We start from the raw sequence: 13,915 nt of genomic DNA, 5'->3' as shown, positions 1-13,915 counted from the left end.
GGCCCTGGGAAGCAGAAACTAGCCATAGAGCGGCGTGCCCCAGACTCTGCCACCACCTACATCCGCACCCCCCCAGCACCCACCCTCCCTCCCTCCACTAGCCAGCTCTAGGCAGGTTGAGGGGCCCTCCCGTGGGGGCAGGGAGCGTTCCGAGCGTCTCGTTCAGAGCCAAATGTCCCGAAGAATCAGGCCCAGGATCTTGGTCTGCTAAGAGCTCCCAGCCTCCTGCTGATCCGACCCTTGCCAGAAACGAGGGATGGTCTCAGGGTTGAAATCAAGGGACGCGTCACCAGGCTGGGGCTGATCTAAACCTGAGCCCGTGCTAAACCGTGGCCCAGCCGTGGAAGGCTTCATCATTGCATCCATCATCTCCGGGGGGGAGATCTGTGTCCCTCCGGTAATCTCACGGCTAAAAAAGGGGCCTGGCTTGGATGAGGGGTGTTTTGATGTAGCATCTTCCTCAGCAGGCGCCGTCAGCAAAAGCCATCCCTATGTTGGTAGCAAATGTGTTGGGAAAACCGGCAGGCGGGTGGGGGCTTGTCCTTGGCTCTGAGCCGCTTACGGAGCCGCAGCCGCGGTGCAAATAAAACCCTGCCCGTGTCCGTGGAGCTGTCATGATCTCAGTCTCTCCCAGCAGGGGGCGCTGTCGGGAGTGGGGCAGGAATGCTGGCTGTGGGGCAGCTCACACCTGTCCCAGCAGGGGGCGCTGTGGGGAGCGGGGCAGGAATGCTGGCTGTGGGGTAGCTCACACCTGTCCCAGTGAGGGGGCGCTGGCAGGAGCTGGGCAGGAGCATGAGTGAGGTAGGGAGACAATGCCAGTGTCTCCCAGCAGGAGGTGGGAACGCTGCAGGAACAGGCTGCTGAGTGGAAGGGCGTAACCGTCTCATTCTGTCTTTCCCGGAGGGGGGGTCAGAGGGGTAGGAGTACGAGAGGCTGGGGGGGGGGGGCGTAGGGGGACATTTGGAGCTTGCTCTAGTCACTTATTGCTTTGTGTTGCAGTAGCGCCTAGGAGTCCTCGTCCCGGCCCAGGACCTCATGGCGCCAGACGCTGCACAAACACAGAACAAAAAGACAGCTTCCCCTTCCCCGGGGCAGCTGTGTGCAGCAGCCCCCGCATAAGATGAGCGCGGAGTCCGGCTCACAGCCGGGGATGTGAGGTCCCTCCCCAGGGCCTGCCGCAGTGTCTGTATCGTTCCTGGCCTCGGCGCTGTGCGGGGTGGGCCGGGGGAGCAGGCTTTCACAGGCCTCCAAGTGCTACTGACCCTCGAGGAGTGAGTCAATCTGGAGCCCCCATCACGGGAGCCTTTAGTGTGGGTCCCAGCTTGCTCCTGGGGCCAGCGAGTGGGATGGCAGGAGCTGGGGGAATGCTCGAGGCGTTCCCTAAGGTAGCTGTGCATTTTCCCAGCCTTGGGCTTTTCATAGCCAGCCGCGCCATGGCCCAGCCGCTTTCCATCCCAGCTCCGTCGCTGGTCTGCCTGGATGCGAGGGCAACACACCTGTCCTGCCCCCACCTGGCCTAGGACCAGGCCCGGTTCCTCCTTGCTCCACCCAGAATCCGGGTTGGCCCGGGATCGCAGCAGTGTCGAAGGGAGGTAGGACTGGGTCCTGCTTGGAGTCGGGATGGCTCGGGGAACCAGGGGCTAGTGCTGCAGGGGAAACTCGCCCGCTCGAACCTGTGACCCCAGCACTTTTCCCTGCTGTGAACCCACTGCTAGAGAAACCAGCGTCGGGCAGTCAATCCCCTGACGCGCAGAGAGCCCAGGCAGGGTGAAGGGTTAGAAATGGCAGACGTGGGAATTTGGGCCAGCTGCAGCGGAAGACTTTTGTGGGGGTCGGGAGGTGGAGGGCGTGAAGACGTAGGGCGTCCGTCCGCTCTAGGGCCCAGCTCTCTCTCCTGTGCTGCGGGAGAGGGGAAGAGCCACTTGGCTTTGAACCCAAGGCTGCTAAGCCAGGCGGGAGGCAGGACACCAGCCCGGATGGACCAACAGCCTCATCCTGCACCGCGACACCCGCATGGCTGAAAGTCTAATGGGCCAAATCCCCAGCTGGTGCAAAGCAGTGTAGCTTCCTTGCGGTCCCTGGAGCGGTGCTGATTTACGCCAGGGGAGGAGCCGGCCCGGAGCTCCAGACCATGCATTCTGCACATCTGTCAGGAACGAGGCTGCCCAACCCATCTCTGACCTCGACGCTTCCCCCCCAGCTCCCTGAACCACCTCCGAACACTCAGCCTGCCCAGCGCTGCGCTAGCGACACGGGCCCCAGCTCCAAGCCGCCTCCGCCGCTCCCTGCGTCTGGGATGGCGCCCGGCATTGCACGGGGCTCCCCTCCCAGGGCGGGAGGAAGGACCGGGGTGTCTGACTGGCTGCTTGTTGTGATGCCGGCCTGAGCTCCTGAGACAGCCGGGAGGTGGGATTTACCCCCCAGCACCCGTCTCGGGAAGGCGCGGCAGGAGGCTGAGCCACTGAGCGGCTGGGCGCCCCACAGGGAGGAGGATGTGCAGATGGGCGAGGCTGGGCCTGGGAAGACGCCCGGACGGACGGGGCAGTGATGGTCAGTCAGCGAGAGGCGCCTCGGTCCGACACGGAGCACCGCACCCTGGGGGTTCGCTGGCACTGAGGGTTGAACCTGGGAACTGTGGGCCTGAACGCACCAGCCTCGACGGCGAGAGACTAAAGGCTGCCGGGCGTGTTGCTAGCCACGGCTGGAACAGGAACCTCGAAAGGCAGGGCCGGACGGGACCCCGCGCAGCCCCCTGCGCTGAGGCAGGACCGACCATGGCATGTGGCCCTGCTCCACTGGCAGGGATGCCACCTACGCCCCAGAGGCCAGGTGCCCAGGCCTGGGAGCTGGGCGCGGTGTTCTGGCATGTGGTGGGGCCAGAGATCTGGGTTCAGGGCCTGAATCTCTGAGCCTGGGACACTGGGTGTGAAGCAGGAATGGGGAGTGGGCGAAAGGGCTGACTGAGTGACTGGCCAGGTCCGGTATGGGACTTATTGCACCCTTCAGCCATTCAAACCCTGAGAAATCGTCCCTCCTTTCCCCCGGCAGAGAGAGGGGGCGGTGACCTGCCCTCCAGGAAGCCCTTGAACCCCAAGGAAGGCTCAGAAATGCGATCCCGTCACGTCCTGCTGTTGCGTGCGCCAAAACACAAACTGCCCGAGTACAAGCAATAAATTTCAGCCCCCACCGTCCCCTCCCCACGCAAGGGCCTCTTTGACGCTTCCCAGACGTCCCGTCTCCTGCTGCAGAGCACCGCTCCCGTGAGGCAGAACACAGCCGCATTGATTCAGCCCCTGAAAACCCCACGTCACATTTTCCACCCTCCAGAAGCGTCACCAGCGTGGGGGCCGTCAGGGTCAGGGAGAGGGAAGACGAGGGGGGCCGGTGGAGCGCCCCCAGCTGGAGCAGCGTAACTGCTGGCAGAGGGCGTGGCGGTGGAAGCCAGGAAAGGAGCGATGGAAAGGAAGAGGGGGAAGAAATTCCCTCTGCAGACAAGCGGAGAGGTTGTTCCTGCTGAACAGCGTGTTCTGGGCCTCGGTCGTTTCCTGCGGAGCTGGTGGAAAGAGACGGACTGGCAGGGAAACAGAAAAGGGGGGCGGGGGTCTGCCCAGGCGAGGGCTTGTCCAAGTGTCTGGCCCTGCCGTCTCCATCCAGACGCGGGGAGGGCTGAATTCTGGGATCAAAGCCCAGCACAAGGGGAGAGGAGGAGACGCTTGATGGATTTGATAGAAGTCTGTGTTCTCAGGACAAAGGCGCAAGTGAAATAATGCCCAGACCCCCCCCCCCCGCCCCGGCATTGCCCCCGCTTTGCCCCGGCTTCCCACGGCTGTTGGTACCCACTGCCTGGAGATGATGTCTCCTGGAGGGAGGGTGTAACAGGGCATGGCATGGGGGGGCTGGGATTCTCCTCTGCCCCAGTAAGCGCTGGTGTAGGGCATGCAAGCAAGCCGGTCCGTGTCGGTGCCTCATCCTGGGGGTGGGCCAGCGAGAGCCAGGGGTGCAGGGACGGCGGGTCGGGGTGTTAGCGTTGCAAAGACAGGGCTTTGGAGGGCAAAAGCAAAGAGATGTTGCCGGGGCATCTCTCTTGCTGTGATGTTGTAAGCGTCCACCCGCTCCTGGACCGACGCAGGCCACGGGGCTCGTCCCCCAGACCAGCAGGCTGGGCCTGGGTGTGTTACTATCCCCCCCTCAGAGCTGAGCGAGGAGCCAGCCGCCCCGTTAGCCTCTCACGTCCCCCGGAGCAACGCGCACGAGGCTGGGTTGCTGGGCAAGTTGGCCAACCTCGCTCTCGTGCCAGGTGGGGTGCTGAGGAATTACCGCAGCTGCCTTTGAGGGGAGCCCGGGGATGGGCTTGATCACGGAGTCCCCGCCGGCGAGGGGCAGCAAGCGTGGGAGGAAGGAGGCGCTATAATGCGGCCGTTGCTTTGCTCTCTCCCCAGGAGGAGGCGAGGGTGTCGGGCAAGGTCGGCGCAAAGGGCGATCGAGGAGAAAAGGTGAGGTGCTGGGGGTGTTCAGGGGGCTGGGCACGTCCTGCTGCCTGGCCGGGGCGGGGTGGGGTGAAATCCTGCTGGGATCCACCCAGTTTTGCAGCCCCCGGGGAAGCTGCTTCCAGACTGGCCACCCTCCGGCTCCCTGCTAGTCACCTGCCGGTGGCCACTAGAGGGTCTCTTCTCACGCACACCGAGCACCGTGCTCTCCAAGGCTTGCCAGGAGGTTGCCAGCCACGCAGTGCGTCTCCGCTCTGCGTCACCGCTGAGCAGGGCTCCTCCGAGCCACAGGGCATGGAGCAGCACCTAAGGGCTCGTTTGCTCTTGCTGGATTCCTTGGCCGGGCCTGGGGGGTGCCCTGTGTGCTCTGGATGGGGGGAGAGGGTGGAGGCATCTCGCTCCATTGCCCTCCGGCCTGATCCCTCACTGCCACGTCTAAAGGCTGACTCAAAACCCAGCACCGTGCCTTGTCTCACCGTTCCTGCTGCAGGAGCCAGTGGCTGGGAGCCCCAGGCTGGTGTCGCCCAGGTCCCTTTGCGTTCTCAGCTGGGCGTTAGCCACAGGAAAGCTCAGCCTGGTCTCCTGGGGGCCGATCGCAGGGGGGCCAGTTCTCCTCTCGCTCGCACTGGTGTGAATCAGGAGTAACTGCACCTGGAGTCACACCAGCGTGAGCGGGAGAAGGATGGGGGTCGAAGGAGCAGGCCCCAGGCCACATTACTCCAGACCCTTCAGCCTCAGAAACGCTGGTGGAGAAACAGCACCAGCGCGCCTACGTTAGACACACGGCGGCTGACACTAGAACTGGTGCATGTTCACCCCGGGTGATAGTGTCCCCTGGTGGAGAGGTGGGGAACAGGAAGCCGGCTTTATTTTCACACCTCCTTCCTCTCTGGCTTTCTCCCCCGCAGAACTACAGAGACCTACGCAACCAGCAGGGCAGGCCGGCCGAGGAGGTAGGTGGAGGCTTTTCAGCTGGTTATAGGATGCAGGGGGAGGATACGTCTGTGGTGAGCGCTGACCCGTTCTCTCTGCCTGCCCACTGGAACTGGCCTTCCCAGTGCTGGGCCCAGCTCTGAGCGGCTTGTGACCGATGTCTGCCTGGCTCAGAACCAGCTGCTTCCCAGCAGAGCTGGCCAGCCCAATGGGAGCCTCTCACAGACACTGGTTTGGCTGAAGGCACGTGTGGGGAACCACAAACCCACACGTACAACCCCCTCCCGCTCCCCGTCAGGCTTGGGCTGGCATCTCCTGGAACTTCACCGGGAGAGGGGATAGGAGGGGGAAGCTGTGGCCGCAGAAACGGCCGAATTCTCCCCCTGCTGCCGGCCGGCAGCACATGGCAGGGTCCCAGTGCCACCTTAGAGGGTGAAGCAGGGGAAGGGGGCAGGAGAGCCACCAACTGCGCTTTTCCCAGGGAAGCGGAGAGCGCTTTTTGGCCACCCCCAGCACTTCATCTTTATCTCACCCCCTTAAAAAGTTACCCACCAGCAGGGCGGGGGCGAAGGCGCGGGAAATCAGACGTTCGTACGTCTCTGCCGTGCAGGCTGCGTGTGCCTGGGAAGGCGTGTTAACATCCGTGGCGCTGCCCAGCTGGCCGGGGCAGGTAAATGGGCAGGTGTGGCTCTGTCACACATGGCAGGTGTGGCTCCGTCACACATGGCAGCCGTGGCGGTGGGTGCGTTCACACTGAGTGGCCCAGGTTCATGCAGGGCAAAATTCAGCCTCCAGAATCTTTCCTACCAGGTCCAGTGCAGGAGGTGGGAATAACCCAGCTTGACTCTCAGATCCCTGGCTGGGTGTGGGGGGCTGGGAAGCCGGCCTTTCCTCTCGCCAGTTGCTCACATCCGACGCGACAGCTGCAGAGACGCAGGGGACGTGCAGCCTTACGGTGCTGCCTGCCGGCCCCTTCGCAGGGGAGCCCTGCACGGTACGGATAACCTGTGCCCCGTAATGCTCGGGGTGAGCAGTTGCCGTGGCGTCCAGGTGTCCTCCTGTCCGGCTGGCTTGGCACACCCTGCAACAGGCTGAAAGCCGCCTGCTGCCGCTCTGTGGGCTGCCCCCGGTTCGAGGTCTGCCCGGAGCTGATAGCTACGGGTAACGCCTCCAGCACCGGGCCACCGTTCATGGGTCAGTCCTACATGGGAACCGCAGATTGGGTAATTCCACCGCCGTTAGCATGGGGCAGGCAGTGGGCGTGTCCCGGGGAGGTGCCATGAGGCAGCCAGGAGGGGGCTGTGGGGGTGGGCGGGCCACGCAGCAGCAGGGATGCCATGCCATGTGAGAGCAAACTCCTGCCTAGGTCTGTCTTCGAGGCACATGACCTGGGATCCCGGCTGAGCCAGCGGGATTTGCAGGGCCTCAGTTTTGCACATGCACCGGCCTGTCTTACCAGCGTAGGGGCTAGCCACGCACAGGACGCAGGCCAGGCGTTGCATTGCCCCACTGATGGCACTTGCTCAGCCTCTTGTGGGATCGGGGCTCAGGTTTTGACCTGGTCGCCCACAACAGCCCGGTGGGGAGCGGTCAGGGTGTCAGCCTGCAAACACATCCAGGGCAGCAAGGTTTTAGAACCGCTGGGCACAGCTAAGTGCAGCAAGAGGGGAAGAAAGGGGGTGGGACATGACCCCTTGGGTTGAGGCAGTATTTGTGGAAGGACACCTTCCCAGGTTGCTAGCAGGGTTGGCCCACCTCAAACCCCCCCTTGTTAAAATTCCCATCGCAGCTTGGAACGGTTTCTCCTGCTTCCTGACTGCCTGTGCCATCTCCTTCTCTTTCAGTGCCCACCCTGCCCCCAGAGAGCCCCACCCAAAAACGTAAGTCTCGGAGCTTTTCGGTGGGCTTTGGGCTTGGGCGGCGGGGGCAGGTCAATAGCAGCTGTGTCACGGCAGTATCTGGTGACAAGAGGAAGTTTTGGAGAGAGGAAGCATGACCCAGTGTGCAGAGCAATCGCCTGGGACTGAAGAGAGACAGGTTCAGTTCCCTGCTCTGCCACTGACTCCTGGTATGACCTTGGTCATGTCACTTAGCCACTCTGTGTCTCAGGTCCCCATCTGCGCAAGGCGGATAATTATCCTGCCCAGTGGAAGCCACTCGAGCTATCCTGTGAAGAGTGAGGGGAGAATGGGCCTGGAGGGCTGGGTCTGTCCTAGTGCCAGCAGTGGGATCTCATGTGCGCCTGGCGGTGGAGAGCAGAGAGCCGACACCCTGCCATTCTGGTGGTGCTTTGCCGCTCTAGGGACTGGTGGGACAGCAATGTGTCGACCAGCGGATTCTGTGCGCCTTGTAACACAGAGCTCGTCCTCCACCCAGACCCCTTCAGCGTGCGGTGGAGGGGTTCAGTGGAAGAGAACCCTCGTCCCTAGACCACTAGCGGCAGGGCTAGCGTTGCTTCTGATGGGGTTTCTCTCCGGGACTGCGGCAGGAGAACAGGGCCCCTGGAAGGACCCTCCAAGAAGTGCTGTGAGCTTTGCACAGAGCCAGGGCTTGGAGAAGGCCCGGCCCGTTACATCATGCTGCAGGCCGGCCCGCAGGAGTGTGGGTAGGGCTGGAGGCCCCAGGCAAGGAGAGTTGCTGATCCTGGCGTCTCCTCACAGTGGAGCTGTGACGTCCCCTCAGATCCCCTTGGCTCCCAGCCCCTGCAGAGTCACAACTTCGCTTGGAAGATGCAGCCCCAGAACTGGATTGAATTTCATTTTTCCCCAGCAGTGCCTGGCTCCGTTGGAACCCAGCCTGCCAGGTCCCCCCTACCTTCCCAGCGCTGCCCTGGCCCCTTAGCTTCCTCAGGCGGCTGGAGCTTCAGCTCGCTCCGGGCCCCTTTGTCTTCTTCAAAGAATCCACCCACCTTTTTGGCCTGGATGGCTGGGGGAGAGCTGGGATGGCTTCCAGATGTCTGCAGGGCTCCCGCGGCAGCCCCTGGGACACAGAGCGCCGATGGAGGGCGGGAACGAACGACAGGGCAGAGCTCGTTGCTGTTTGGTATTTGCCCCCCACGCCTGCGTTCAGGGGGTGCCTGCCAGGCCAGCGTGGGCTCTGGGAAGTGGCTGGAGGAATTTATGGGGGACACGAGGATGGTAACCAAAAACCAAGAGTGGTTTTGTGGCTGTCCTTGATCCCCTTTTCTTTGCAGCCCCGCTCCTCCCAGCACGGTGGCAGGAGTCCAGCGGACTTGGGATCTGAACTGGGGCTAAAGGGGGCTTGAGACAGACATCACAAGCCTTTCCGTGCGCAGGCAGGGTGGGCCGTGACAGGGGGGCGGTGGGACACCTTGGGCTCAGGGATATTGGAGCCAGAACTCAGGCTGAACTAGCGCCCTTAATGGTTTCAAAGGGATGCGTGACTTGTACCTCCCCTGCACACCCTCCCGCCTGCTCACCCGTCTCCCTCTCCCCGTCACCGGCTGCAGAGACGACCGGGTGGCACTGACGAGTTTCATTTCTCTTTGCGCAGGTCACGCTCGGTCCCCCTGGCCCCAAGGTAAGTTTGTCCTCACCCTGACTGACGGACAGAGCCCAGCTCCGTGCAGGAGCTGCTCCATCCCGCGACTGCCTCCCCTTCCTGCATGAACGCAGCACGACCTGCTTGCAGGTGACAGTGGGTGCACCGGTGTGCACGTGTCAGTACGTGCTGCGGCGAGGGTTCATCCGTGAGAGCTTGCGTTGGGGGGGCATGGATTCCCCTGTGCAAAGCAGGCGCCTCTCATGGGATTCCCCCTCTGTCTTGCAGGGGGGCAAAGGAGAACGAGGATTCCCTGGGACCGATGGCTCAAAGGGGGAGAAAGGCGACCGTGTGAGTGGTTTTGACGCGCCGTCTGTGAGAAGATGCAGCCGCCCAGCCTGGGGGGGAACCGCCCGTTTGGGGAGATGGCCGCCAGCACACTGGGGATCCCCTCCATGAGCTCCTGGGTCTCATCCACGCTGGGCGCTTCCTCAGGCAGCCGTGGGCACCTCCCGTGCTGGATGGCTGGGCCAGGGGCCTCGGTGACTCTCTCTGGTGCAGGACAGCTGATCGGATGGCCCTGGGTCCCTACCCTGGTGCCCTGCCCAACCCTTACTCCTGTGGCCACCGGTGCCCGTCTCACTGCCCGTTAATCCCCCGTGGTGGCCCAGGAGGCTGGTGACGTGAGCAGCATGAAGCTTGGGCCCTGCTCCGGAGACTGGGGGCCTCTCCCGGTGCAGGGGAGGGAAGCCCAGCTCCCAGCCGCTCGTTTGATCGGCCAGCCGGGGCTGCAGCTGGGGTGGGCCCAGGCCTGGGAATGCGGCCCTGTTATCATGCTGGTGGCGAAGGGATTTCCTGGCCATGCAGGGCCCGTTTCTGCCTTCTGCCCCTCTCCTGAGCCCCAGACAGCCCTGTCGTCTTCGTCCCTCTGAGGCATCTCTCTTCCCCCTGCAGGGCGCGGACTGTGTCCGGAGCATCCCCGATGGCCCCTTGCAGGTGAGGCATCTCTCTCCTTTCCCCTGGGCGAGGCGTGCCCCGTGGCGCCTCGCGCCACCCTCCTCCAACCCGCCCCATGTTCCTTTTCTCTCCACAGTGTGCTGAGGGGCCGAAGGGAGAGAAGGGGGAGCGAGGGGACCTGGTGAGTAGAGATCATCCAGGTGGTCAGGCCCTTTAAACTCTCCCCCGCCCCGTCTGCTTCAGTGCCATCCCCTCTCTGTCACGCTGCCCCTGGGCTCCCCGGTGCCTCGCTTCAGCAGCTCAGCGCCCACCGCTTGGCCTTTCCGGGCCACGGCGCCTCTGGCCTGGCCACCGTTTGGAGGAGGCCGTGGCCAGCCTATATCAAAGGGTCCCGGCTGGAGCCACGTGGGCCTAGATTAGAGGCCTCGAGAGCCAGTGGTAGACCCAGCTGGTGTAAAGGGGTAAAGCGTCCATGGAGTGACACCCGCTTACACCAGCTGAGGTTCTGGCCCCGTTCCTAGCAATGAAACTGGAATGTAGGGGGCTAAATGCCGCTCTCCAGTCAATCGGCGTCAATGGGGCAAGTCCAGCCAGCGTGTTCCAGCCGTTCGGCTCCCGTTGACTTCTGCAGAGCTGGGCCATTGACGCCAGCGCAGGAGCTGACCTCAGACCTGCCTCGAACAGCACACCCAGCTGTGTCTGTTGGCAGCCCCTTCACCTCCTCCAGGGGCTCTGCTCTGACCCCCCGTCCCTCCTGACCTCCCTTTTCTTTGCTCCCCTGGCTCCTAGCTCTTCCAAGGCTTAACGTCCTCCAGTATCCTCAGGAAGGCCGCTCAGATCTTGTGGGAGGGAGATAAATATTTCTTAGCCAGACCCCGTGGCAGGGTCCCAGTGAAACTCTCTGTGCGTCCAGGGGGCGCATCATTGAGTGAATGTCAGCAAAGTGAATCCTGCACGAAGCTGGGTGGTATTGGCCCTTTTAACCGCCCTGTTTTTATTGCAAACAGGGACTAGCGGGAGCGACCGGTGCTGAGGGACAGCAGGTAACTCTCCCAGGCTGCAGAGCGAGGGCCCTGTGTACGTAGTGGGCCCCAGGGGAGGGTTCTCCCTGCTTCGCAGGAAGGCGTCTCCTCCTGCTCGGGAGAGGAGTCCCGGAGACGAAAAGTCCCCCAGAGGCTGCGTGAGATCAGGGTGGGGAAAAGCAAGGTCTGAAACGGGGGGAGAGGGGCAGGGAGGGCGCTGGGGGCTGCCGTGGGGAAGGGACCAGGGTTGGCAAGTTGGATGCTTGACGCATTAGAGGTGCTTTCCAGGAGCTGTGCCCAGTGGGCTGAGTGGCACGGATGCTGCGTTTCCCAGTGTGGGTGAGAAGGGGCTCGAGGCATTAGACAGGTCCAGGGGCTAGGAGTGGGGACCGGCAGGCCGAGGCAGTGGGCACTGTATTCTCCTCTGATGGGGGCCTTTCTGGATTGCTTCCAAAGGGGCAGAAAGGCGAGAAGGGAGATGGAGGAATCCAAGGGAATCCCGGGAGCCCAGGGCGCGACGTAAGTTCATTGCGACACGGGTCTCCTCTCCCCTTTCATGAGATCCGCTCTGGGGCTGCTGGATCCAGCCGACGTTGGCCCTTTCCCAGGAACTCGCTTGTGGTTTCCCACTTCCTGGTTAGCCTTGGAGAGATGTTCAGATTCCTATCGTGTCTGCAGTGTCCCCTCTTCAGCGGAGCGGCGCGGAAGGGTCTAGCTGTCCTGGTTGAGGGCTCCCAGTTCTAACTGGTGGTGATCTCCCAACCCAGCAATGCGGTTTTTTTGCAAGACTTGAGGCATTGTGGATAAATTCCAAGCCGCTCGGTCATATTCCACCTCCCTAACTCCCCCCGTCTTATCAGCTGGGGGAAGAATTCTTCCCTTCCTGTACCACACTGCTGAGCGGTGTTGCTGTGTGCTGCCAAACAGCTGCCCCCATCCACCCCAGAGGTGGCCGTGTTTCACAAGTGGCCGCGTGATCCTTACGATATATGGCAGAGGGGTCTGAGATCCCTCAGGGTGGGGAGGGCTGTGTAAATGTGAGGGGATATGATTGCTGCTGCTTCCTTTGAGGGTCAGTTGGGTGTATTTCTCTGGGACCCGCCTCAGAAAATGGATCAGCCTGTGGTCTTCAGCTGGGAAGGACAAAAAAAGCGGCATGCTGAATGATCTGTGCCACGGGCCATGCACTGCTCAGTGCCTATAGGAAACCTTTCGGGAGCCTGTTATTGTGATTATTTATGGGTGCATCATGGTAGCACCTCAGAGTTCCCGTCCTGGAGCACGGCCCAATTGTGCTAGGTGCTGTACAAAACCAGCACAAAAAGAGGGTCCCCAAAGAGCTTTCAATGTTCTGACCCTGCTTTCCTTCTCCTCCTAGGGCCGGCCTGGAGAGATCTGTGTGATGGGACCTAAGGGACAGAAGGTACCGTGCTGTGGGTGCAGGGGGTGGGAAACATTGCGACTGGGGACTTGAAGACAGCGCAGAGAACACCAGGCGGTGCAGGTAGAGAGGCCAGGCTCACAGCTGTGTTTGTATTTTAGGGCGATCCAGGGCTCGTTGGACCTGAAGGGTTGGCCGGGGAGCCAGGCCCCCCCGGGTCGCCGGGTCCTCCAGGGATAGGACTTCCAGGGAAAACAGTAAGGATTTGGTTACATTGCTTCTCCTCCCTGCCGCGCCGCTCTGAACTCCACATCGCCCTGTCTGCAGTAGCTTCCCTCCTTGGGCAGGCGTGTCTGTGGTTCACGTCTGCCGGCCTCTTGGAGGAGTCAGACGTGTCTCAGAAATCCTGTCGGTCAATGGGCTGCCTGGAATTTCAGGCCACTGTCGCCGTGCGGCCGAGCGGCTCCGGCACGTTGCTCCGCTGGTTGCATGGAGGCCCAGCCACTCCTGTGGGGCGTCAGCCCCGTCAGGGAGGGAACGCCCTAACATCTCTCTCTCTCGTTAATTTCAGGGTGACCCTGGTGGACCCCCAGGTCCTAAAGGAGAAAAAGTAAGTGCGGCCGCATCTAAGGACCCATCCTGCCCATGGCCCGGGGGGTCAGGTCTCGAACTCCCGACAGCCAGAGCGGCTAAGTCGGGAGCCGCCTCTGGCCTTCTCCAGAGCTCCAGAGCGTCAGCTTCCGGGGCCAGTCTCTGGTTTAAACCCTCCTCCTTGCTGCCTGTTTCCCCCAAATCCCGTGGCCCAGCAGAGGCCGGTGGGATGCGTGTCCTCCTCTCATTTCGCGCTGGTCCTTATTTATACTGGATTCCGGCTCCTCTCCAGGGAGTCTTGCTGCCCGGCGCTGCTCCCTGTCCCCAAATGAACTGGAGTCCCTCCTGCTCCAGCGCCAGGGGTTGACCCACGCTGGCTGTGGCGAGGCTGTGATGGGCACGTCGCCATGGTGGCTCCAGAAGGCGTGTGGGGGGGTTTGTGCAATTTCTGTACCGTGATGAGCTTGTGCTTCGCTTGGACTGACACTGGGGCAGGTCTAGGGGGTGCAGGGCGGGACTGAGGGGCATTGGCAGGGCTGTGGGAAGGGGGCCCCGGACCACCACACTGCCCAGTTCCTCCCCCGTCCTTGACCCCCCCTCCTGCTGTCCACGCCATCGGTGACCCCCTGCTTCCCTCGAGCTCAGCTGGTTTGTTTTCTCTGGCCTCCCTTTCCAGGGAAACTCAGGATCTCCTGGACCGGGAGGCTCGTCCGGGAAGCCTGTGAGTAGCCGACTCCTCTCCGGGGCCGGGTGTGGCTGCGTGCCCGGGCTGGGTGGGAGACCAGAGGCGGGATGTGGGAGAGCCTGTCTCCCAGGGCAGAGGCCTCCCAGGCGGCGACCTTCCCCGGCCAGGAGACGAGTGCCTGGTGATGCTCGGCAGCCTGGTCGCGCCCGCCCTGGCCTCTCTCCTCCGGCGAGCTGGCTTCGTTCAGCTGTTAGGGCCGTGAGCTCCGGCCCGCTCCCCGCCGGGGGCCGCCTGTTCCGCACAGAAACTCGGTCCTGCCCGCGGGGTCCAAATGGTGGGGGAGGGAGGTTGGGGGTGT

At 62.7% G+C, this 13,915-nt stretch overlaps 1 protein-coding gene across 1 annotated transcript in view; it reads left to right on the top strand.

Moving 5' to 3' along the window:
* Positions 1 to 13,915, top strand: part of COL16A1 (collagen type XVI alpha 1 chain) — a 76,459-nt gene that overhangs the window by 23,817 nt on the left and 38,727 nt on the right. Inside the window, 13 exon segments of the mRNA XM_067533719.1 lie at positions 4,443 to 4,493; positions 5,396 to 5,440; positions 7,265 to 7,300; positions 8,934 to 8,960; positions 9,210 to 9,272; positions 9,876 to 9,917; positions 10,015 to 10,059; positions 10,886 to 10,921; positions 11,357 to 11,419; positions 12,279 to 12,323; positions 12,443 to 12,538; positions 12,853 to 12,891; positions 13,549 to 13,593. Coding sequence (XP_067389820.1) covers positions 4,443 to 4,493; positions 5,396 to 5,440; positions 7,265 to 7,300; positions 8,934 to 8,960; positions 9,210 to 9,272; positions 9,876 to 9,917; positions 10,015 to 10,059; positions 10,886 to 10,921; positions 11,357 to 11,419; positions 12,279 to 12,323; positions 12,443 to 12,538; positions 12,853 to 12,891; positions 13,549 to 13,593 — 633 coding nt within the window.

The sequence above is a fragment of the Emydura macquarii genome, unplaced genomic scaffold (assembly GCF_026122565.2).
Source record: "Emydura macquarii macquarii isolate MOO-44397 ecotype Brisbane River unplaced genomic scaffold, CSIRO-AGI_Emac_v2 contig_3348, whole genome shotgun sequence".
In the NCBI taxonomy this organism is placed as follows: domain Eukaryota; kingdom Metazoa; phylum Chordata; order Testudines; family Chelidae; genus Emydura; species Emydura macquarii.
This window is presented reverse-complemented; position numbering and strand designations above follow the sequence as displayed.